This window comes from Terrapene carolina, unplaced genomic scaffold (assembly GCF_002925995.2).
Source record: "Terrapene carolina triunguis isolate 2854851 unplaced genomic scaffold, T_m_triunguis-2.0 Scaffold85, whole genome shotgun sequence".
NCBI classification, from domain to species: domain Eukaryota; kingdom Metazoa; phylum Chordata; order Testudines; family Emydidae; genus Terrapene; species Terrapene triunguis.
In genome coordinates, this window is record NW_020664436.1 from 53,518,910 (window position 1) to 53,544,082 (window position 25,173).

The window sequence follows — 25,173 nt, forward strand, 5'->3', positions numbered from 1 at the left end:
CCCCTTTTGAGCAGATCCTCCATTTGGAGTATGCTTCACAGCTGCTGAGAGGCAGGGAAGGGCCCGCTTTGCCCAGTACTGCTTCTTCATTCCCTGCAATTTTGACACTCATGGCTTGCTCATGTCAGCTGACTCAAGCTCACAGGGCTCAGGCTAAGAGGCTGTTTAATTGCAGTGTAGACATTCGGTCTTGGGCTCCAGCCTGGACTCTAGGACACTGTGAGATGAGAGCGTCCCAGAGCTTGGGATGCAGCCCGAGCCTGAATGTGTACACTGCAATTAAAGAGCACCTTAGCTCGAGTCAGCTGGCATGGGCTGACATTAATTACAGTACAGACAGACCATTAGTCTCTGTGTTGGGTCTCTAAATGCCCTCACAGACTGTAAGGCAAGTTCTGCGCCTTTGTTTTCCTATCCTGACTATTTATCTATTTTACAAAAACAGATTTAGTTGAACCAACTTAACTCTTGTGCTTTGATCTTTGCATCTTTTGTGCCCCTATCAAGTGGCCATTTCCACATTTTAAAATAATTTTTAGGGTATTCAAGGTACAATTAGTTTTGATTATTTTACAGGTTGTTTTTCAAGATATGCTAGATTTAGATAATTCAGGTGTGTTTAAAAAGCATTACAAATACGTTGCTTAAACCCCCTGCCACCACTTGAAACCAAACACTAAACTGGAATTGTATTGCTTTGGGGCAGTTAAATAAAATTCCATCTTTCCATTACCAGACTCCAAGTAAACTCAACCTGTTTTGTTCTCATAAGAAAAAATATTACATTGCAAGAAAGAAATTGTCTGGAAGAGTCATATAATGTCCCCTGGTTCATAACCAATTTTAAATATATGGAGATATACCTATCTCATAGAACTGAAAGGGACCCTGAAAGGTCATTGAGTCCAGCCCCCTGCCTTCACTAGCAGGACCAAGTACTGATTTTGCCCCAGATCCCTAAGTGGCCCCCTCAAGGATTGAGCTCACAACCCTAGGTTTAGCAAGCCAATGCTCAAACCACTGAGCTATCCCTCCCCCCTTTTCCTAATGAATGCTCTACATTTTCAGAACAGTGGGTCATTCCATTATGAATGGTAAGTATATTTGATAACCTACAGTTTTGTTGACAGTGTACGCACTCCACAGTGGCATCCAGATGTTGTGACTGTATCCACTCACATACTGGTGATGGTGAAGAAGGCAGTAGGTGTTTTGCTTCTGTAGAACTCTAGGTCTCCCATAGGGCAAATTATAGGTCTCTGCCTTCTTTACTAGAATGTAGACAATAGTTACTGAATTTTGTACTTGTGAAAAAAAATTTCTTGACAGAAATGCATATGGGATGAGGAAAAATATACACGAAACAAAATGACGTTTTAATGGACTAAAATGTGTACAATCTAATTAAGTAAAAAACTGTTTATTAAGGATCTGTACTTCTGGATATTTGAAATTGTGGAACAATATATTTCACGGTATGTTAAAAATACATAAGTTACTCAAGTATGACAGAGGAAATATCACAAAAATCCAGGGCTTGATTTTCCTCTAACTTATTCTAAGTTTACACTGATACAGCTCTGTGGACGTCAGTGTGTCAGTGAAGTAAGAATCAGGCCCTAGCTGACTATGAAGTGTTATATAAACCAAGTGCCAAGAACATCCACCAAAAGAACCCAGTTATGCCCCCAGAATTGTGTGAACAGATGAAGAGCAAGAGATGGCTGAAAGGCTGGGAACAGTAGTTTTATCTCCTGTTTTCCTAAAGTACTTTGGGCCTGATCCAAAGCCCACAGAAGTCAATGGGTGTCTTTCCATTGACTTTAATGGGATTTGGATCAGGACCCTAAGGAGAATTGTTGCAGTAAAAGATTCTCAGCTAACCTCTTCTCCATAGACAGGAAAGAGAAAGGGGGAAATTACTAATTATGGGCAAGATTTGGTCATCCTTACTTACCTTCAGTTGCACTTTACTCTGCAAATAGTCCCACGGAAAGCAATAATATAAAATTTAAAAAACACAAGGGCATAGATTTTAGATCACCAACAACTTACTTTCTTCTGTCGTGAGATTTAATCTTTCATTTATTGCTTCCAATATGCCTGGAAATGCCTGTAAAATATAATATTAAAAGATTGTTCAGAAAGAATTCATGTTCTGATTGATTAAAAACAAAACTCTGGACCCATTACTTACTAGTGAGGCACATGTGCAACCTAACTCATCCAGAGGAGTTGATGTGGTAAAGGGGCATGAAGATGTAGGTGATTCTTCTTTTGAATGCAATGGATTATAGAAAGGCGTCTTCAAAAGATGATTTAAACTGCCGTGAGTTCCATTGTTTGGTGCAGGTTTAATATGCAGCAGATCTGATTAAAGAGGTTACAAAACATTTGAAATTTTTGCAAAAACATCCTGATGCCCTACAGAAGAAAATACCAAGAGTTTCATTTGCCTGACAGCTACTCCTTTATGAATTTCTTCTAAATATGACAGTAGAATTTCTACTACCTGAACCACTTGGGCAACCAAGGTGCATACGGATAATTGAAACGCTGAATAATAAAAGACTGAGTTTATCGGGATTCAACAAAAACAAAACTGAAATAAATATTTAAAATATAATGCAGCACTGCAACAAACAATTAAGAAACTGGCTAATTAACCAATTGCTTAAAATCAGGCAGTTGAGTTTGCAATTTGTTAAATATGGAGGGTCTAATAGTTTCCACAGTATAACATATCTGCTACATTTTATGTAAAGTTAAGCATTAAGGTGTTGCAGGCTGGTCATTTCTCGGTAGTTTTTACATTTTCAAGCGGTGTTGTAGGCATGAGATCTGATTATTTTTATTTTAACTATGTTACAGGTGTCATTATTTGAGACCATTACATTATATTATGAGGAGCACTTCATTTTATGTGATCTTTAAAAAAATTACAGAAAATTACAACCATAAACTTTGGGATACAGTGGCCTATCTAAAATTCTGACCAAGAGCTGCAACTATCTGCAAGATGACCACAGGGAGCCCCCATATGAGCTCAAGCATATTTGCAGCACATATATTTGTTAGGAGCACCTTTCCTCTTCATGATTCTTTCTCCAATCCTCCAATCAGGAAAATTTCCTTACTTTGCAGCTAATTTCTTGATAAGTGTGAGCCAATATACATAAACTTGAAATCTAATGTGACTTCCGTGGGTGGAGTGAGGCAATTGGTACAGTGTTGTTAGCTTCTGGATGCATTCACTAATGTTTCTGTAATCTTTGTCTTAGCTCATAACATATTAGTATCTGAAAACCTGTTTGTGCATTACCAGCTGCAGTACTGGCTCTCTATACTCACCACACATTAGATTATAAATTTCTATGTTTTCAAAAGGTTCCACTTCAGTTTTTTCTTTAAAGCTTGGGCCATGTGCTATGAAGATAGCCTGGATTGTAATAATAAAAGTTGTTATCTAAAAGAATTCAAACTAGAAAACAACATGAGTTAGATTTTAAGAGAAGTAAGAGTGTTGGGGCAGATTCTGCACTCTGTCACAACAGTTAAAATCAGTGGGATTATTTTGATGTAAGAGAGCAGAATTTAGTCTTGCAAAAAATGCCTTAGGCACCTAACTACAAAAGTAGGTTACCAGCTGTGGGTCACAAGCAGGTAGGTGCCTCCCTGCAGCCAGGGGCAGCGGAAGCTTCCTAACAGAGGGGAGGCCACTGGCACCTGAACCGTGGCCCCACCCCTCGCACCACCCCTTCCTCCCGAGGCCCTGCTCCCTCACCGCCTCTTCCCCTTCAAGACCCTGACCCCTCCCCCCATCACTTGTCCTTACAGCTGGTTAAAAGTGGGAGGGCTATGGCCCCGCCCCCCACCCCTGTTCCAGCACCCCTGCCTGCAGTCTATACTCAGGCACATATCTCCATGACAGGGTCAGGGCTGAGTACACACCTGTGTCATCAATATCTCCCATTGGCTATCCTAGATGGTTCCCCACCTAATGTGCTGGCTTTTATGAATTTCAAACTAAGGTGCCTATCTCTCTGCATGCATTCTATAGGGAGCCTATGCACCTAACTCAAGCTTTGGGAATTGCTGTGTTGTTCCTGTGTTTTTCTAAGGCTTAAAAGTTACAATGCCTAAGTGAATCTAGCCTAAGTGTCTTAGGCTCCTATGTCCCATTTTCAAAATTGATTTAGGCACTTAAGAGATTAAATCTCACCAAAAGTTGATTGGACTTACAATCCTAAACACTTAAGTCACTTTTGATAATGGGCCTGAGGCTCCTAAGTCACTTAGGGTATGTCTACACAGCATTTTGGAGCGCACCTCCTAGCCTAGCTAGACAGACTCGGACTCACGCTAGTGCTCTAAAAATAGCTGCACAGACTCCGCTTTGAAGTTGCAACTCAGGAGGAGCTTGGACTCCAAACCTCACCCTTCTCCCTAGGCTTCAGAGCCTGAGCTCCAGCCCAAGCCGCAACTTCAAAGCATTGTCTACACAGCTATTTTTTAGAGCACTAGCACAAGCACTGCAAACCCAAGTCTATCAATCCGGGCTAGGAGACTCACTCTAAAATGCTGTGTAGACATACCTTTATGAACATTTTTCTCTGCATGGCTACAGCAGCTAAGGTCCATGATCTGGGCTGCTGTTCACTAGTTTATTAGAATCCCAAACCACAGCTGACTTTAGGATTCCACCTGAGGCCTGGGTCTACACTGAGAAGTTATACCATCACAGCTACGTCAATCAAGGGTGTGAAAAAACACACCCCTGAGCAACACAGCTATGCCAACATAACCCCCAGTGTAGACACAGCTATGCCAATGGAAGAGAGCTTCTGTTGACATAGCTAACTTCATTCAGGGAGGTGGTGTTCCTAGACCAACAAAAAAAACCCTTCTGTTGATGCAGGGTGAGTCTCTGCTGGCATAGTCTCTGTGGTATAGACATAGACTCAAATATTCTCAGAGGTTTAATTCAAATACCCCTTCGGGATGCTCAAATGGTCACTTAAGAATTTATGTGTCTAAGAGTTAATGTGAGCATCCAAATATAGGTTTTGGACATACTATTAAAGCACTCGTTCATAAACTGAGCACAGAGTAGATGAACAGATGAACAAGGACTGAATCCTGAAACATATCTGTTACATGGAATACGTCTGAAGCTTATTACCAATAAAGAATAGAGAAGGCCAAACACGTACTTCTGTTTATTTTTTTTCCATAAAACAAAGGCAGGAGGACATCAAATGAAATTAAAGGAACCAAATTTAAAAGGGATAAATAGAAATACTTTTTATACTCAGTATACCTAGCCATTAAACTGTGGAACTTACTGCAGCAGGATATCACTGAGGCAAATAAGTGAATAAGTTCCATAAATTATTTAAATTTTTACATGAATAATAATATTATTTGCATTTAAACTAACTAGAATTAAAAACTTTAAGGGCTGACAATTCTTAACTCTGAGGTTCTACTGTAGTACATAATCCTTCACTTTCTCACACTTTCTTTCTCATACAAAGTCTTTCTCATTTTTTTCTGCCCTCCCTATACTTAACAGTAAGATTGAACCATTATTCCCTAGTGCAGTAAAACTCAATAGGTATCACTATTACCAATACCATTAAAATGAGAGCTGATCCTATCTAAAATTCAGTCTTTATAGATTCCTTAAACCAGTGTTTCCCAACTTTGGGACGCTGCTTGTGTAGGGAAAGTCCCTGGCGGCCCGCGCCGCTTCCAGCCGCCCCCATTGGCCTGGAGCAGTGAACCGCGGCAGGTGGGAGACGCAATCGGCCGGACCTGCGGACACGGCAGGTAAACAAACTGGCCCGGTCCGCTAGGGGTTTTCCCTACACAAGCGGCGTCCAAAGTTAACTTTAAGGGCACAATCATAGGACTTTGCAAGTACAATTGAGGCCAGACTGAACGTTTGATCCTGGGTACAAACTGTCTCCATAGAGAGTAGATTTCCAGGGTTAGATGTCTGAATGCCCATGTAAGAAAAATCAGATTGCAAAAATTGTCATACTACACTGTGTGGCTTATTTACAGCAAATATGTAGTTGGCTATACAGTGGGATATGCGATTTGAGAAGAAAACACCTTACCTCCATACTTTTAAATTCATTGTCATAGCCATGATTACCTCCACCACAAAATGTATAATCTTTATTCCTAAGAAGAAATCATTTTATATTGTAAGTAAAAATGGTACAAATACAACAAAAATACTGGTTACCCCAAAAAAATCTTCACTTTGGGTCACCCCCTGAGAGAAGAATTTTGCATAATATTTTGGTACTGATGGTTCTTATAAAAGAATGTTGCCTTTTGCAGAGACCTCTGCTTCTCTTGGGTTACTAAGATTACTTTAACCAGGAATTTGCCCCAAGATTCTAGCTACTGTACAGTGCATTTATGCCTCTGAAATAATCAGAGCAAAAGGCTGACCTCCGAATTGGGAAGTTCCAAAAAATGCATCATCTGCTTGGGGCTAGTTTTATAATAGCTTTCCTCACTATTCACATCTTAAAACAAGACTTCTGCCTGGAAAACCCAACTATATTAGTCCTCTTGGAACAATTTCAATCAAGACTACAGATGACTTTGCCTTATGAGGGAGAATTTAAATTTAAATACATCATTCTAAAAATGTTTGCATTTTTTCTATAAATTGCAGCCTTAGTTTTGATTTTGTATATTAAATACAATAGAAATGTCATACTATTTGACTTACAATGAGTAGTACTTGAAAGGAGAAGACAAATATGAAAACAGCCCAAAATAAATATTTCTCTTTAAATATCTAGGACAAATATTGGACACTATTCAAAACAAAATATGAAGTCAAATGCTAAACGGGCATTTTACCTTTCTCTCAATAAAACTTAAGTTTTAAAAAAAGTATTAAATAAGATTACAGGAAAAATCAAGTCCTCTGCTCAGAAACAGACAGAAGGTATTTAAGAGAAAAGAGAAAGAGAGTATCTTAAAAACCATCCAAGAAGCAGGAAAAGGTTTAACCATCTGGAGATCATTTAGGAATAGGTATCTATATGTAAAATACTGTACAAAATATATTCCCAAAAGGTTTGGGCCAGTTGATCCAATAATAAGTGCAAGTAGAATTTGCACCTGTAGTGCATTTCCAACTGAAAGTGCAAATGGGATGAAAGGAGCTAACAATTTCTGACTTTCTAAGATTTTTCACCTTCATTTTTTCACATGAAAATTGGTACCCCGACACTACGCTTATAATTTATTACCACTGCACTCTGAGTGTACACACAATACACATTTTTTAAAATCTACTCCCATGTATTTACAGTGTGTGTATGTGTAACAGGGACAGACCCCGCTCTTCGGCAGGCGGGAGCGAACTTGGGACCTCTGGAGCTAAATGCATGAGCCTCTACTGCATGAGCTAAAAGCCATATGACTCTTAGCTAAGGCTGTGGAGCACACTCATTAATCTCTCTCTCTACATGGTCTCAGTGCCACTAGATGGGACAGAACACCACACCCAGGCAGTGTGTGGGTTAAATATGCCTACAACAGGGGTCCCCAACACGGTGCCCGCGGGTGCCATGGCGCCCGCCGGGGTGTCTAAGTGCGCCCACGTACTGGCCGGTGGACGAGCATCCGCCAAAATGCCGCCAATAAGCAGCGGCGACGCCTCTGGATGATGCTGCTTGCCGACAAGCAGTGTCATCCAGAGGCATCACCGCCGCTTGTCGGCGGCATTTCGGCGAATGCTCATCCGCCACCACGGTCCTCCGTGGCTCGTCGTCTAGCACCCGCCAGACAAAAAAGGTTGGGGACCACTGGCCTACAATATATACAGTTTGTGTACACACATTATTATAAGCAACTACAACAGCTAAGATGACATAACTATTTCCATTCTAACCATCCCTTTTCCAGTTAATAATATCTTTCCAAATCATTCACTTTTTGGTATATGTTTCAGGCTTAGTCTTTTCCCAAAGGTGATTTATTTTTTCAAGTTTGAGTAAAAATGCGGAAAATGTGGCAGGAAATAGACTTCCGCTATTACAAAAAGGGTCCTGCAAGATTTTTTTGAACTGCTCTGCCACTGGTATGGCTGGAGATAGAAAGCTAAAACTTGACAAGGTAAGAGTCCTAATTAAAAAGTGTTTTGAATATTTCAATGAAAACTGGCTTTGAATTGACAGAGTTATGAGCCTTTAAAAAACTTCAGCACTTTTTGCATGATGGATTCTCATTAGTTGAGCATATAAGAAGCCAATTCTGTCAGCCCTACATGGTTAAGTGATGTGATGAGACATTTAGTGAAGGTGAACAATGAACAAGACTTCAATTCCCCTCATTTACCATGATGATTTGAAGAGAAAACTCTATGCACACCAGGTAAAGCAGTGGATACCTGGCTTACACAGACACACACAATCATTTCCTGCTATATAGCCTCCTAAACATTCATCTAACTGTCTGGAAACGCCAGCATTCTAAGGACCAACTATTGTCTTCAAGGCAAGAGAGGCAGTCTTAAATAGAAAGCAAATGACACATCTGTGAAGGAAATGAGACATCTTGAACGATAAGGGTAAGAATCAATTTACAGCCACAATTTACCTAACAGCCAACCACTGCCGGTCCACCATAAGATGAACTTTGTCAATGCGAATGTTGTTAGCATAATGGAATCGCTTTGGCAAGTTGGGTGTCAAGTAGGGTTTGAAATGTTGGTTGGGTTTTCGGCACTGAAAAACATAAAAAGGTCCAATAGTGTTAAGATTTGCACTACAACAAACACAAACACATCATTCAGCAATGGCCACAGATACTGTGGAGATTGGCACACCAAATATACTGTATATATTGATTGATAGCTAGAACAATATGTTCTTCACTGACTTATTCCACCACATTTTTGTCCCAGTTGATAATGGATAGTAAAATGTCTTACTTGGATCTGTGACATAGGCCTTTGACAAGATGTATTGTAAGTGTGTCAGTCCTTAGTAGGAGACTGTTGTAAAGTTATAGATAAGAACAAAAAACTTGTAATGGTAAAGATATTGGTATATGCAATGGCTAATGTTACTGGCATCCATACCATGCAGTTAGTATATCAGTTCACATTCTATAAGCTAGTAATTAAAGGTCCCTGACAGTTAATGCTTTTCTGCAATCTTTTACCAGTTTACCATGCAATAAATAGGGAAGAGGAATATATCCTTTCACATGCCTATAAGGTGTCATTTTGAAATCATTAAAAATTATAAGCATGCAAATCTCTTTCTTGGAAAAAGTCAATATCCAACAGTAGAGGCTCATACATTTAGCTCCAGAGGTCCCAGAGGTCCCAGGTTCGCTCCCGCCTGCCGACGAGCGGGGTCTGTCCCTGTTACACATACACACTTTGGAGGATGGGTTTAAAATTCAAAATGACCTTGATGAATTGGATAATTGGTCAGAATTCAACAAGATGAAATTCAATAAAGACAAGTGCAAAGTACTTCTTTTGGGAAGGAAAAAAATCAAATGCACAACTACAAAATGGGGAATAACTGTCTAGAGGATAGCACTGCTGAAAAGGATCTGGGTGTTATAGTGGACCACAAACGGAATATAAGTCATCAGCTGCAAAAAAAGACTAACATGAGTCTGGGGTGCATTAACAGGAGTGCTATATGTTAGACACATAAGGTAACTATCCTGCTCTACTAGGCATGGGTGAGGCCCCAGCTGGAGTACTGCGTCCAATTCTGGGCACCACAATTTAGGAAATATGTGCATATTGGAGAGAGTCTACAAGAAAGCAACAAAAATGATAAAAGGTTAAGAAAACCTGATCTATGAGGAAAGGTTAAAAAAATGTAGTTTTGAGAAAAGAAGACTGAGGAGGGACCAAATAACAGTCTTCCAATATGTTAATGGCTGTTCTAAAAAGGATGATCGTCCATTGTTCTCCATGCCCACTGAAGGTAGGACAAGAAGTAATGGACTTCATCTGCAGCAAGGGAAATTTAGGTTAGATATTAGAAAAAACTTTCTAACTATATAGGTAGTTAAGCTCTGGCATAGGCTTCCAAGCTCCAACCCTGGAGCACCCACAGAAAAAAATTAGTGGGTGCTTAGCACCCACTGGCAGCCAACTCCATTCTTCCCCCCAGTGCCTTCCGTCCACCAGTGGCCCCACCGATCAACTCCTCTCCCTCCCTGACAGTGCCTCCTGCCCGCAGCGATCAGCTGTTCTGCATTGTGCAAGAGGTGCTGGGGGGTGGGGGAGGAGCAGGGACAGGAAGAGGTGGGGCAGGGGCTTAGGAGAAGGGGTGTGGTGGGGGCAGGGCCTGGGGTGGAGCAGGGGCGGGAAGTGTTGGGGCAGGGATGGGAGTTTGGGGGAAGGGGACAGGTGGGGGCAGGGCCTGGGGTGGAGCGAGGGGTTGAGAACCCCCGGGGCCCAGAGGAAGCCGGCACCTGTGCTTCCAAGGAAGGTTGTGGAGTCCCCATCATCGGAAGCTTTTAAAAACAAGTTGGACAAACACCTGCCAGGGATATTCTACATTTACTTAGTCCTGCCACAGTGCAGTGAACTGGCCTATATGACTTCTCGAGGTCCCTTCCAGCTCTACATTTCTATGATTCTATGATTAAAAGTTTAAATGATAAAATCAATCTAAATTATAAAGACAAAGAAATACAAAAATGAAGCTTCCCACAATAACATTAATTTGGCCACCTTCCCCATCCCTCATATTTTAAAGTAGATATTTAACTCTGTAAAAAGTATTGAATTAGCCAATGAAAGAAAAAAAACAAAGGAGAAGAAATTACTGCACATGTAATGAAGCCGAGTTAACCTTCCTGTAGGAAACCTGGGCCTGCTTCTCCACTGCCTTGCATCTGTACTCTAGATCCTAGCTCTCAGATAACTCTTTCTCCACCTGCCTGGTGGTGGGGTAAGGTCTGTGGATCCACTCCAGTGCAAGTCAACCAATTCTGCCTACTCTGGAGTGTGGGAAATTTTCTTCCCTGGATCCCCCATAGAGACCTCCTGGGCCAAGCCCACATACAAACTGGAGCATCTAGGATTTGCCTCCAATTGTACTCAAAGAGTCACACTTGAGTCAATACCCCCACTAAAAACAATATGGAACTGGTGCAAAAGTTAGAGTTTGAGAAGTGCACATGCAATATAGCCACAAAAATATGCCTTTTAATCAAAATACCATTAAGAGGAAATAAATGTACAAAAGTTTACTCACGGTAAGGTTTTTAACAATTCCTTCAGAATCAACTGTTTAAGAAAACAGACAATAGAATAAGTTGCATTCAAGCTATTGAAAATTCAAAGCACTGTGCAAGAATTTTCACTATTTTTGCATCCACTTGTATACTATTTGTAAAAGTGAGCACCAAGTGTTTTGTCAGCCTGTGCAGATTACCCAGCCATGTATTTATTAGCTGCCAGAATCACTAGCTAGGAACCCAAAAAGGTGGACTGCAGAAAGCTGCCATGGCAGTATCTAACCAAAGACAAAGCTGACAAATCACTGGAGACAGACTCTCCACCTCTACCCCACCCCCACTTGGGAATATCAGATTTGCAGTACTGGACAAGATCTGGATCACTGGTCCTTTAAGTCTTGTTTCCTGGCTTTGGCAGTGGCCATACCTAATGCTTCAGAGAAAGGCAAATCTGCTGCCATAATTCATCATCCACACTTTGAGAGAGAGAGAGATTTAATCTTTTGTTGTTAACATTTAGTTTTGAGTTTGTTTTTATTTTTACTGAACCCTGCTGCTTTAGGGAAGGCTAATGTTTTTTAGGGATAATAAGATGCCCACAAGAAATGAGAGAATAATTACATTAATAATTTAAAAAACGCTAAATCTTATTCATTCCCTCCTCAGGGCTTCATTATAGACATCCCCAAGGTTCAAAACTATTGGCTATCCATTTTCCTTATTTCCTTCCTTTCTGCTGTGCTGGTTGTGCACTAACAGCATGGGTTCACACTTACAAGTAAAGTAGTCTTCTGGAACATTGTAAGCCCGAATGCGAGCTGCAGGCCCATCATACATGTAGAAATTTATTTGATTAAAATAATCCGTCATGTATTCTAACTGGTTGCAGTAGGTCTTATCCATTCCTAAAATGAGAATACATAAATATTTATTTTGTTATATTAGAAATTGCAATATTGACAAGACTATTTATAATAGTTTATTAAAATAGTGATCATGAACACCAGAAACAAGGAAGAGAATAAACAAGGCTATATAGTAGAACAGATACTGAAAAGTTAAGTACAAAACTAGATACAGTACCATGATCAGCCAAAACAATGAGATTTACACAGTTGTGCAGGTTCCTCTGTTTTAGCCCCTCCATTAACATTCCCAATGCCTCGTCTGCTAACTGCAAGGCTTTAATGACCTAAAGAATAAGTAGAGTTTCATTAGAATTTCTCCTTGCTATTGATTTCAATACCCCAGTCAATCTATCAGACTGTATAATCAGAGTAGGGGAAAATAAGTAAGTTTCTCTATCATCTTTCTACACTTAATTTTTTCTTTGTTTTTGAGCTAAAAAACACTTCTGTCAACATCACTGCATTTATTAGTGCAAACGTCCTCCGATTCCACAAAGCAAAGTATGGTTTGTACTGCTTTCTCCATATAAAAGGAAACCCCAAACCACCATACTAAGTTTTGCTATACTACATTCGAAATAGCTTTTGTATAATAGATGCTAAATCTTGTATTTATCAAAGTGCCAGAGTCGGTCAAATGTGGCCCCAAATGTAGGATTTTTTAAAAAAATATTCTTTTACGAAATCGGCAAACTAGAAACAGCAATAAGGAAATTATTTTTCTTTCATGTATTATTTTAAATATGAGAGCATCCCTTTATTATCAATAAGCACCGTTACAAGAATGCATATATATACTGTGCCAACTGTTCGTACAGTAATAAAGTTGTAATTCCATTGAGCTCTTACCCCTACAAAGGGAAATTCCCTTTCCAATTTGGGAAACTAAAGCCCTCCTTCTAAAATTCAGATGGCAAGTATACCCACAACAAAGAGCAGTTCCCCTTTGGCATCCCACCGCCCTTCTCATGCTTGCCAGCTCATGTGGTACAGAAGAAGAGATCGCCTTGATTTTTTCGGCCACAAGGCATACCTCTTCCACCCTCCTAACAGAAAGAAGACATACACTTAAATCATTTAAAAGACATAAGTATATATATTTTGTTTCAGGGCTTTGGAGCGGAGCCTGGAGCTGGAGCTGGAGCACGGAGCAGCTCCGGAGCAGTGGAGCTGCAGGTTTTTGCCTGGAGCTGGAACAGAGCTGGAGCACAGCTCCAAAGCCCTGTTTGGTCTGATTCTGCTTCCTGCTTATAGCATTGCATGTGTAACTAAGAGGGGATAAATAAGTTAAATCACAGGCTTTATTTCTCTCTCTCTCTCTTTTAAAAAAAAAGAATGACTACTTTTCTTGAATAGTTGGAAGAACACCAAGACAGAATGGAGTATTCATCACAGCATAGACTGAGAGAATAACAATAGCTTTGATTCTGTTCACACAGGCAGTTATGAATAGACTTAGGCACATTTTTTTTTGACAAATAGCTTATTCACTGAAAAATGCAGTTTCAGGTTAACCACAACTATTTGCAAATTTGGGTCGAATTCAGCTGACCAGTTTTGGCCCCAAAAAAATGAAAAATAACTGTTTCATTTTGATATGTTCTAAATTAAACAAATTGTCTTTTCATTTCCAAACTATGTTTCATTTTGAAATTTCACTAGATTTATTTAAAAAACAAAAAACAGTGAAAAAGGAAATGAACCAGGAAAATTTGTTTTGGATCAAACTAAAACTTTTCATTTGAGAAAAAAATAAAATATCTTTGTTTCAAGTTGACCCAAAACGACATTTAAAAAAATTTTTTTTTGGTTCAGCCACAAAAAAATCAATTATTCACTCAGCTCTAGTTATGAAGAAACATACAGTAACTTTCAGATTACTTAAGATTTCTGATATGATACCACCAGAAATCTTATATTACATTGTAGCTTTATGTACTACTTAGGCCTGGTCTACACTAGGAACTTACATCAGCATAGCTACGTTTCTCGGGAGTGAGAAAAATCCATACCCCTGAGAGATGTACCGATACCAACCTAACCTCCAGCATAGACAGTGCTAGATCAACGGAAGCATTCTTCCGTCTACCTAGCTACCACCTCTCCGGGAGGTGGATTGATTTAACTGACAGAAGAATCCCTCCCGTTGGCATAGCTAGCGTCTACGCTGACATACCCTTAGATTGTATGCTCTTCGGGGAAGAGACTATTGGCTTGTCTTCACTACTGCGCTAAATCAGCACCGCTGCCATTGATGCAGTGGCACTGATTTAGCATGTCTGGTGAAGATGCATTATGTCTACCGGAGACTCTTCCATCAATGTAATTACTCCACCTCAACAAGAAGCAGACGCGACATAGCATGGTGTAGACACCACTTTAAGTCCATATAACTTACATCGCTCAAAGGGGTGGGGTTTTTTCACACCCCTGGGTAACATAAGTTACATCGACTTAAGCAGTAGTGTAGACAAGGCCTATGTTTTTTATGTGTTTGCATTAGTACAATGGGGCCCTAGTCCTGATGCTATAGTAATATGAATAATTATAACAATAATGCTGCATGTCAAATAGGTGGGTAATCCTAGTGAAGATCAAGTTTGAATTACATGGTATCTCTAAAATATTCCAGATCCCTCCTTAGCCCTCCATATAGAACTTTTCCTGCAACTGGAACTGTAGGCAGTAGCAAACCCAATCTGTTAATGGTTGGATTACATTCAAACTATTATAATTTACAATGCTCATATTGCTTTAAATTTAAGCCAGAATGATTTGTCTAGTCTCCACTATCAAACATTTTAAACCTAAGTGAGATTTTTAAACCTTATAGAGAAAGTTATTCTATTTTGCTTTTCTTATGATTCAGGACCAAGGAACATTGAATGAAACTGAAAGTGAAATGAAATGAAAATTAAATATGATTAACCTGTAGAACTCATTTCCAGTACAAAGTCAGTAAGGGCAAGAGTTTATCAGAATTCAAAAGAGAATTAAAAGTTTATATGGATAATAAGAAAAGAATACTGACAGTTACGTTAGATTGAATTTATACATAAAACCATAGGAATCTGAAAATTACTGTACACATGATATATATACGTTATACACAACAATTTATATTAAAATATGATTACGTTTGCAAAATCAAGCACTCAAAGGTTAGGAAAGGCCAGAATTAAGGTTGCCTGTGCAATCTTAATTTGTTTTACAAGTGTGTATGCATTTTGATACAGTCTTTAATTACATAATCACATGCTATTCTTTTCCAAAGACCTCTTGTGTTTTTTTTCAAAGAACTCAGTGTGCATGATGGATGGTTCTCAATTAATAAGTTGCAGGTTAATATCTGGTTTATCCTCATTGTTTAATGTGTGACCGTAGGCCTTATTTACAACACACTCTTCAAACCCTGCTCTGAAGACAGAATTATTAATTTCCACATGGACTTCTTTGACACTCATCACTATGGTAGCATATGAGTGCTCCACAAACATTAACTTATCTTTAGACCACCACTGTGAGATGAGGGACCACTATTATCCACTTTTTATAGGTCAAGAACTGAGGCACAAAGAGAGGAAGGACAAAAGTATCCACTAATTTGGGAGCCTGTCAAGGGGGCTGGTCCTTAAATGGGAAGTCAGGGACCAGCCTAGCTTTGACAGGCTCCTGTAAGGGAGAATGAGCCAGCCCAGACCCATTTGAAAGTAATTAAATCCCTAGGTGGTTGGTTGGCAGCTAATAAGCTAATGAGCCAGATAAATGTTTTTCAGGGCTCAGTTGGGGTGGGAGGATCCTAGAGATAGGAAGCTCCTGAGGAAAGTGGCTCCCAGGAGAGCTCACCAGAGCAAGGAGTCTGGAAGGTGTGCTTCTAGAAAAAGGAGCTCCGGGCAGCAGCAGTACAGAAGCCTGGGGAGCTGCAGCTGCCTGGAGAAAGTGGATACGGGTAAGTGCTGCAAGGAATAATGGTGGAGACTCAACTGAACCCAGCCCCGAGAAGGAAGGCTGAGGACTCCAGACTTGAGGAGAGTGAGGTGCTTGCGTGATAGCCAGAAGCTAGAGCCAAGAGAAAGAAGAAACTTTATTTCTGAGTTTATTTGGACTCAAATAAAGTAGACCCAAGGAGGGAACTTGTGTCTCACACCATTTGGCTGTACTGAGTTATTTAAGGAATACTGAAGAGGATAAACTGTGGCAGGATGCTTGTAGGGCCATCCGGAGATAGCAGAGGGGGGACACTTCAGGGTGCCACCCTGTGATAGTGCCCAATTTGAGACACCTAGGACTTGATTTTTTTCAGACTACTTAGCATCATAGAGCACTTTATACATTGAAAGCACTGCTCCCATTCGCTTCAGCTTCAGCTGTCAGTTTTCAGCACTTCTGAAAATTAGACCCCAGCGTCTCAAGTAGGGCACCCATAATACACAAGTAGTGACCTCTTGTGAAAAGTTTGCCAAGCATCACACAGGAACTCTATGGCAGAGGCAGGGATGGAATCAGATTCTACAGGGTAGCATTCAACTGCCTTTACCACGAGACCCTCTTTTCTCTTCCTGTAATCTGCCCCATTCACTGCACACCTCCCAACTTCTACAACAAATGAGGCAAGGGTCTTACAGATGGAACTGGTCAAGAATCTTTCAACAAAATGTTTTTTTTGGAAAATGTTGATTCATCAAAACCAAAATGTTTTACAGGAGTGTACTGGCTTTGACTAAATTTTCATTGGGAAGGCCTCTCAGATCCAGGATGGAATTTAGAGGTGATGGCAGGGACAGATAAAGAGACCTTAGAATAGCCCCATGCCCAGTGAATAGAGCACTCACCTGAGATGTGGAAGAAGCAGGTGCAAGTCTTTACTATGCATGATTTATTTCCTATTTTTGAGTGCTTGACTTTGTAACCTTAATAATGTTCCTTTAACTTGAAACAACCAGTCCACCACCGCGGAGCCTGTCATTCCTGGAGTTTAGAAGCATCATTTGCATCATAACACTAAACCCGCCCCCCGCCACAGTCTGCGTCCCAGGTTTAAAACATTCCCGCGAAAACAGTAATAAAGACAACGGTGTCCATTAACAAAACAGAACAGATTTTATTTTTTGGGAATGGGGTGAAGGGGGTATGTAACTGGAGAGGATAGTCGACGGCAACTGGGTAAAGAAACGGGGGCAAGTTCAGCTTCTGTGTCCACAAACTTAAAAGTCACTGGGTACCCTGCTCAGCCTTGAAACTGGCTTTCAAAGCCTCCCGTATGCACATCGCGTCCCGCTGGGCTCTTCTAATCGCCCGGCTGTCTGGCTGGGCGTAATCAGCAGCCAGGCTATTTGCCTCAACCTCCCACCCCGACATAAAGGTCTCCCCCTTGCTCTCACAGAGATTGTGGAGCACACAGCAAGCTGCAATAACGATGGGGATATTGGTTTCGCTGAGATCACAGCGAGTCAGTAAGCTTCTCCATCTCCCCTTGAGACGGCCAAAAGCACACTCCACCACCATTCTGCACTTGCTCAGCCGGTAGTTGAAGAGTTCTTGTGCAGTGTCCAGGGCCCCAGTATAGGGCTTCATGAGCCAGGGCATTAGCGGGTAGGCTGGGTCCCCAAGGATCACTGTAGGCATCTCCACATCCCCAACAGTTATCTTGTGGTCCGGGAAGTAAATGCCTTCCTGCAGCCGTCTAAACAGACCAGAGTTCCTGAACACGCGAGCGTCATGAACCTTGCCCGGCCATCCGACGTAGATGTTTGTAAACCATCCCCGATGGTCCACCAGTGCTTGCAGCACCATTGAAAAGTAGCCCTTTCTATTGATGTACTGGTGGCCCGGTCCCAGGATAGGGATGTGAGTCCCATCTATAGCCCCACCGCAGTTTGGGAATCCCATCGCAGCGAAGCCATCTATGATGGCCTGCGCGTCTCCCAGGGTCACTACCTTTGACAGCAGTACCTTGACGATTGCCTTGGCTACTTGCAGGACAACAACCCCCACGGTAGATTTGCCCACGCCAAAGTGGTTCGCGACTGACCGGTAGCTGTCCGGCGTTGCAAGCTTCCAGAGGGCTATGGCCACTCGCTTCTGGACAGTCAGGGCTGCTCGCATGCGGGTGTCCTTGCGCTTCAGGGCAGGGGACAGCAACTCACAAAGTTCGAGGAAAGTCCCCTTCCGCATGCGAAAGTTTCGCAGCCACTGGGATTCATCCCAGACCTGAAGCACTATGCGGTCCCACCAGTCCGTGCTTGTTTCCCGGGCCCAGAATCGCCGTTCAACAAAATCCACATGCCCCATTGCCACCGTGATGTCCTGGGCGCTGGGGCTCATGGTTTCTGACAGCTCTGTGCTACTCTCCGACTTCAGGCCCTCACGCCGGTGCCGTAGCCTCCTCGCCTGATTTCTCTGCATCTGCCTCAGGGAAAGGTGTATGATAAGCTGCGAGGTGTTGAGAACGGCCACAACTGCAGCGATGGTCGCAGCGGGATCCATGATCGCAGTGCTGTGGCGTCCGCGCTGTCACTGATCAAAAAGTGCGCGAACTGATTTCCCGCCGGCGCTTTCAAGGAGGGAGGGAGGGAGGGCGGTAGTGACTGACGGATGCCGACAGTTACCCAAAAGCACCCTCGCCACATTTTTTTACCCAGAAGGCATTGGAGGATCGACCCAGAATTCCAATGGGCGGCGGGGACTGCGGGAACTGTGGGATAGCTGCTTCCAATGTCGACGCTTTCCCTGGTAGTGTGGACTGACAAAGTCGAATTACTGTCCTTAGTGTAGACACATACGTTCGACTTTCTAATATCGATTGCACATATTCGATTTAACTAAAATCGAACTACTCTTGTAGTGTAGACATACCCTTAGAGTTGTGTGTGTGATATTTTCTGTTTTTAAAAAAGCAAACCAAAAAATCCCCGCCCCCCAAATTCCATCATGTGGCATCAGATTGACACCCAAATAGGTCATCAGCAGGGTTGCAACAATTTGGTCCACCACGTAGACCTTTGCCACTTGCGCAAATGGAGTAACTGATAGCAGTAGAAAGTTGCCATTTCCTGCATAGACCAATACTAAAGGGGGATGAGACATACTTTGTTGGTGGGTTTCACAAATACTTGCTAAGAGCAGAGGAATGATGAGACTCAGAAATCTTGGGTTTCATTCCATGTTCTGGAGAGGAGCATAATCTATTTTTCCCAAATGTGGCCCCTTCTGCCCTGTCCCCTCCAACATTCTGTCCATGTCCCAGTCTTGTCTCTTCCCCTACACTGGGATGCTTGTCCCAGTCCCATTCTCCTTGCCTACCCAGTCCCCTTCTCCATTCCTCAGGCTTCTCATCAGGGCCGGCTCTGGCTTTTTTGCGGGGGCCGGGGGGAGGGCGCGGGGGGAGGGCGGCCAGAGCGCCGGGGGGAGGGCGGCGAGCCCGGCTGTGGCCCCGCTCTCCCCGACGGCCGGAGCGCCGCGCCACCCCCCTCCAGGTGCCGCCCCAAGCACCAGCTTGGGTGCCTGGTGCCTGGAGCCGGCCAAGTTCCAGTCTCCTTGTCCAGCTGGTCCTAGTCACACATCCCAGTCTCCTTTCCTTGCTCATCCCATTTTCCCCCTCCTGGCTCTTCATCTGATGTCTTTCCCTTTCTCCTAGCCTTCAGTCATCTTTATGCCCTGCCTTTATTTGCCCCCTATACTGGCTCAGAGGTTCTGTGGGGAAGCATGAGCAGTCCAGTCACATGTAGAAGCTGTCAGGGGATGGAGTATGTATAGTCACTCTGTGGCTAGTCATCACTAGGCTGGTCAACATTAGGATCCATGAGGAGCTGGAGCATGCTCAGTGAGGACAGAACCTTTGGAAATTTTAGCTGCTTAAACTCTAAGAAATCTCTACTGAGCATGTGAAAACAGCAGCTTTTTCAAGGGCTTATAACTTGTCCAAATTTGGGTGAACACAAAGATCAACTCCTCTGCCAAATGTCAAGTTCTTGCCCCAACTACGGGAGCACTAGAGCTTTCCAAAGAAAGTTTGCCAGAATTTTTTTAACATTGCAAAAGAACATGTTTTTCCCTAGCCTCATTTTTAGAAAGATCTGAACCATTTTGGCTGATTTTTTTTTTTTGAAGTTAGACCATGACAGACCCCTGGCATGGAAAATTTCAGCCCAAATGGTTAAAGTTTGGCAAAATCATAAGCAATTGAAAACAGGGTTTTATAATGGAAAGTGTTGAGCAACCTACTGGAACCATAAACTCCCTAAACATTAAGTCTCACCAAATGAGGGTCAATCCATCCTCATCATCATATCCACTCATTATACTCCACACCCGAACACAACCACTCTATGAACTTCATACCCTCATATCTCAATGTCTGTACTTTGACCCATCAACCTTTTACCCCCAGTCGGGGATATTGCAGATTATGTATTCCTCATGCCACCTGATCTTAAGCCAAACTTTGCACCCTTGATAATCTGTATGTTATTCCCTGATAACCAGAAACTTCTATGCTCAAACTCTGTTCACTATTTTTTTTAATCATCTTAATAAAATTTTTAAATACGAAGAAGGAATGTAAACTCTCCTGCTTCCAGACATAAACCAACCATTAATCAACATGGATTATGTGAGTGAGGAAGAAATTTCCCCTGTAGGTTGGTTGTTCCATACTTGTCCACTAGAGGGACCATACCATCCTCTGAAAGCCACTTTCAGAGACAGAACACTGAGGGTATGTCTATACTACCCGCCAGATCGGTGGGCAGCGATCGATCCAGCGGGGGTTGATTTATTGCGTCTAGTCTAGACACAATAAATCGACCCCCGAGCACTCTCCCGTCGACTTCTGTACTCCACTGGCACGAGAGGCACAGGCGGAGTTGACGGGGGAGCGGCAGCAGTCGACTCACTGCAGTGAAGACACCGCGTTGAGTAGATCTAAGTACATCGACTTCAGCTACGTTATTTACGTAGCTGAAGTTGCATATCTTAGATCGATTCCTCCCCCTCCCCCTCCAAGTGTAGACCAGGCCTAACTTAGATAGACTATTGGGCTGATCTGGTATGACAATGTCTATGTTTCCCAGGAAGAAGTGTTCTGTGTGCATGTAAGTGAAAGTGAAATATGCTTTGAGTTAGGAATAACAGAAAATGTGGTGAATGATGTGGACTAAATAAAATACATATTAACTGGAGTTTGTATTGAATTTCACACTCATAAAAGGATTTGGCCAGCTTTAAGAATTTGTCACATGGCCTTCAAGGATCACCTATCAGCCAAATGAAAGTTTGTTCTAAATATGTTCATGCTTGAATCTTAATATCCTTCCTAGAACTGTGTAGGTCTGAACAAATTTTCTGCAGCTCTGGTTAGACTACAGCTCTGCTTTTGTACTTGCAGCAGTGCTGGAACCATTGCAGGGTGGGACTGACTACTTCCAAGAGGCTAAACAAAATGAAAATAAGGATGTTGATGGTTACCACTGTTTGCTGAATTCCAGTATTGAATAATAGTTATTCTGTGTAATTAACTAGAGCGTAAAGCAAAGTCATGCTAATCAGGACTCTGCAATCCCTTCTGAACTGTATAAATTACTGTATACCATTATTTCTGGAGCAATTTAGCTTAAGATTAAAAAAAATACAACTTACTCTACCACTAACTGGTCCATCTGAGTGTCCAGAACTATCAGGTTCTTCAATATACAAAGTATAGAAATCTGGCCTAGAGTTAAACCAAAGAAAAGAGCACTGTGAGAATTTGGGAAAGTTTCTGTAAAAACTTTATTTAAAAAAAGGAAACACTGAATAAAATTCCAAGCAAACAAAAAAACTTATCACAGTTTAAGCATTTTCCTCTCAATTGCTCTGTGAGCAACTCAGGCCCACATTTCCAGAAGTGGCCTTCAATGTCTTTAGTTGAGCATCCAGAAATTGAGGCACCCAAAATTAGAGGCCATGGCCAGTGGTGCAAGTGGAATCCATTTCTGACCGGTACGGGGGGAGAGGGGGCAGCAGCTAATGGGGGGCACGTGACCTTCCAGATAACTCGTCCCCGCCCCCAGCCTGGGGCCCCCCTGCTCTCCCCGTCCTCTCTCCATGATCCACCCCCTTACCTGTGGGGGAGCTCTGTCCTCCTCCTGCTGCGCTGGAGATTTCAGAACTGCAGCGGGGAAAGGAGCAGAACGTTGGGCCGCAGAGCGGCCCCACGGCCACAGCTCCTCCGTCTGTACAGCAGCAGCCCCGCCGGAGGACAGGGCTGGGGGGGAGGTTCCCTGAACCACAGGGCTCTCCCAGAAACCACAGCAGGGAAAGGAGCAGAAGGCCGGCAGCTCCTCTGGCGGCTGTACTGCCCCCAGCCCTGTCCTCTGGCGGGGCTGCTGCTGTACAGATGGAGCCGGAGGAGACGCAGCTCCGTGGAAGTCTCAGCGGCCCCACGTTCTGCTCCTCCTATGTCTTTCCCGTACACCGTACCAGCTATAAATATCTTGCTGGGCCAGACTGGAACACTTTACTTGCACTGCTGGCCATGTCTGAAAAATCTGAGCCTATTGCCATACTTCTTCCTGCTTTACTGGGTGAGATTCCAGAGAACTTCATCTAACCCCCAATTTATATGAGGTATTCACCTATAATCCCTCACACAAAAGAATGAAAAGCTTTCTTTTAATTTATTCACATGTAACACAAATTCACCTGGTAATTCATTGCCCCATTTGACTACACAAAAATAATTCTTAAAATAATATTATTTAACTTAGCCAATCACAAACAAAACAGGAACAAAATGGCCATCCAAAGGCTAACCTACATTTCCCAGAACACCACAGGCCTAGAGCCTAGGTTCACAACCTCTTAAGTATAAAAGCTCTTGGCATACACCTATTGCAGGGCACTCATGTTACAAGGAATTAACATTAATTCTTGTTTGCCAACCTATAGCACATAGGAACAGAGTAAATTCCCACAAGACCACAGTAAGATAACTTTTAGATAACTGAACTGTAGTCTGCATTACTGTGTATAATGTACAATATTTATTCTTCTCAGAGAAGACTCTTAATTCTTTGATACACATAGATCCACAAAAGTACAGGCTTTGTTAAACAGACTTTCTTCCTCTCACTCTCATCCAGGTGTTATCTGGATGTCTCAGAATTCATCCAGGTAACACCAAAGAAAAAAAAAATTGTAAGCCAGCAAAAGACCAAACAAACCCCAGCCTATACAGTCCCATTCAAATATGTACACCCCACACTCATACTGTCAGGGACTTGGTTTACCTCTTTCATCTCTGACTCTTGATCCAGGAAGATAATAGACACAACCATAATTACAACAGCCCTTTATATCTCAAGAAATAATAACTGAGCTTGTTTTACAAGCATATGAAAATAATGTGAAATCTATACGAGTGAAAATCCTTCTAGCATGTTTTTTTTTTAACACTGAGTTGTAGATTATCAAGCTTTACCTCTCAGATTTGGAACCATCAAGCCATGTGAGTATTTCTGAAATTCTCTGTTGATATATAATTGATCTAAAATAAAATAATAATTAATAATTAGGTATTGTCAGCAAGCATTTCCCAATACAAAAATATACATTTTCTAACACCCAGGAATGCAAACTTTCCTGGTAATTCAATTAGAGCCTAAGAGTTGGAGTCAAAAAGATAATAGGTATATGTTTTTGAATGTTAATGAATAAATGAGATACTTACACTGTTTAATTTCCCTAATATTTTAATGAAATATAACAGTTCTAATGAAAATTAGTAAGGTCCTGATCCTGCAAACACTTGAAAACATGCTTAACTTTGCACATGTACAAAGTTAAATAGGTACATAAGAGTTTATAGGTTCAAGGCCTAAGTTTCTAAAACAGACACATGTATAAATAGGTAAGAAGAACTGTTTCCTTTATATAGCACATACAATTCAAGGACTTTGATATACGTTACAAACATTAAGTATCCTCATAATACCCTTGTTAGGTAGTTTAGTATTATTATCCCCATTTTGCAGATGAAGAAACTGATACACAAAGAGATTAACTTTCCCAAAATCACACATAAAAGTCTGTGGCAGAGCTGAGAATAGTAACCAGGTCACCTGACTCCCAGTCCTGTTCCGTAACCACAAAGTCATCCTTCTTTGTACAGATTTATAAAGATAAGCCTGTAGCATGTTATTATAATGAGATTACAGCAATCATATAAAAGGTTTGGGAGATGATTGAGAAATTAATAGGAAAAGTTTAGGATACTAATATTAAAGGCAGCTGTAAGGAACAAAATTTTAACTGTGAGGTTAATTCATCATGGGAGTATCTTATCAAGAGATGAAGTATATTCTCTATCACTCTGGCAGCATAAAGGAGCCTTAATGTAAATGAGAATCTGGCCCTTCATGTCTGCCTAAAAGATATGCTATCGTTCAACCACAAGTTATTGTACTACTGAGTGAAATTCTATGCAGAGCCATCCCGTCCATACGATGGACCAGGGCAACCACCCCGGGGCCCATGCTTTGGGTCCTGGGGTCCAGGGCAGCCTGGGGGATTAACAGGAGACCTGGTGCCAGCAGCAGTGAGCAACCTGGCCCCAGCCCGCCCCGCCCCGATGGCTCCCACCATCGCTCAGGGGAGAGGGCAGAAGCTGGAAAGAGGCGGGGTGGGGGCTTGGGGTGGAGTGGGGGCAGGGAGGAGGCAGAGCAGTGGCGGGAAGAGGTGGGGCGGGACAGGGGTGGGAAGAGGTGGGGCGGGGGCTTGGGGGAAGGGGTGGAGTGGGGGCGGGGCCTGGGCCAGAAGGGGAGGGGTTGTTCTGGGCCCCGCATCCCGCTAGGGATGCCCTGATTCTATGGCTGGTATTATGCAGGAAATTAAACTAGATGATCCTAATGGCTCCTTCTGTCCTTAAAAACTAAGTGAAATCCTGACCCCATTAAAGTTAATGACAGAACTCCAATTGACTTTGATGGGAGCAGAATTTCTTTGAATTTTAGAAGCCATATATGTTGGGATTCCC

At 42.2% G+C, this 25,173-nt stretch overlaps 1 protein-coding gene across 1 annotated transcript in view; it reads right to left on the reverse strand.

Moving 5' to 3' along the window:
* The window catches only part of ENPP3 (ectonucleotide pyrophosphatase/phosphodiesterase 3), a 71,537-nt gene that overhangs the window by 14,293 nt on the left and 32,071 nt on the right, over positions 1–25,173 (reverse strand). Inside the window, exons 10-20 of the mRNA XM_024208263.2 lie at positions 23,620–23,685; positions 21,798–21,870; positions 12,337–12,445; positions 12,030–12,158; positions 11,271–11,302; positions 8,635–8,762; positions 6,126–6,192; positions 3,352–3,439; positions 2,198–2,370; positions 2,056–2,113; positions 1,117–1,271 (exon numbers count right to left, since the gene is read on the reverse strand). Coding sequence (XP_024064031.1) covers positions 1,117–1,271; positions 2,056–2,113; positions 2,198–2,370; positions 3,352–3,439; positions 6,126–6,192; positions 8,635–8,762; positions 11,271–11,302; positions 12,030–12,158; positions 12,337–12,445; positions 21,798–21,870; positions 23,620–23,685 — 1,078 coding nt within the window. The remainder of the gene's footprint in view (positions 1–1,116; positions 1,272–2,055; positions 2,114–2,197; positions 2,371–3,351; positions 3,440–6,125; positions 6,193–8,634; positions 8,763–11,270; positions 11,303–12,029; positions 12,159–12,336; positions 12,446–21,797; positions 21,871–23,619; positions 23,686–25,173) is intronic.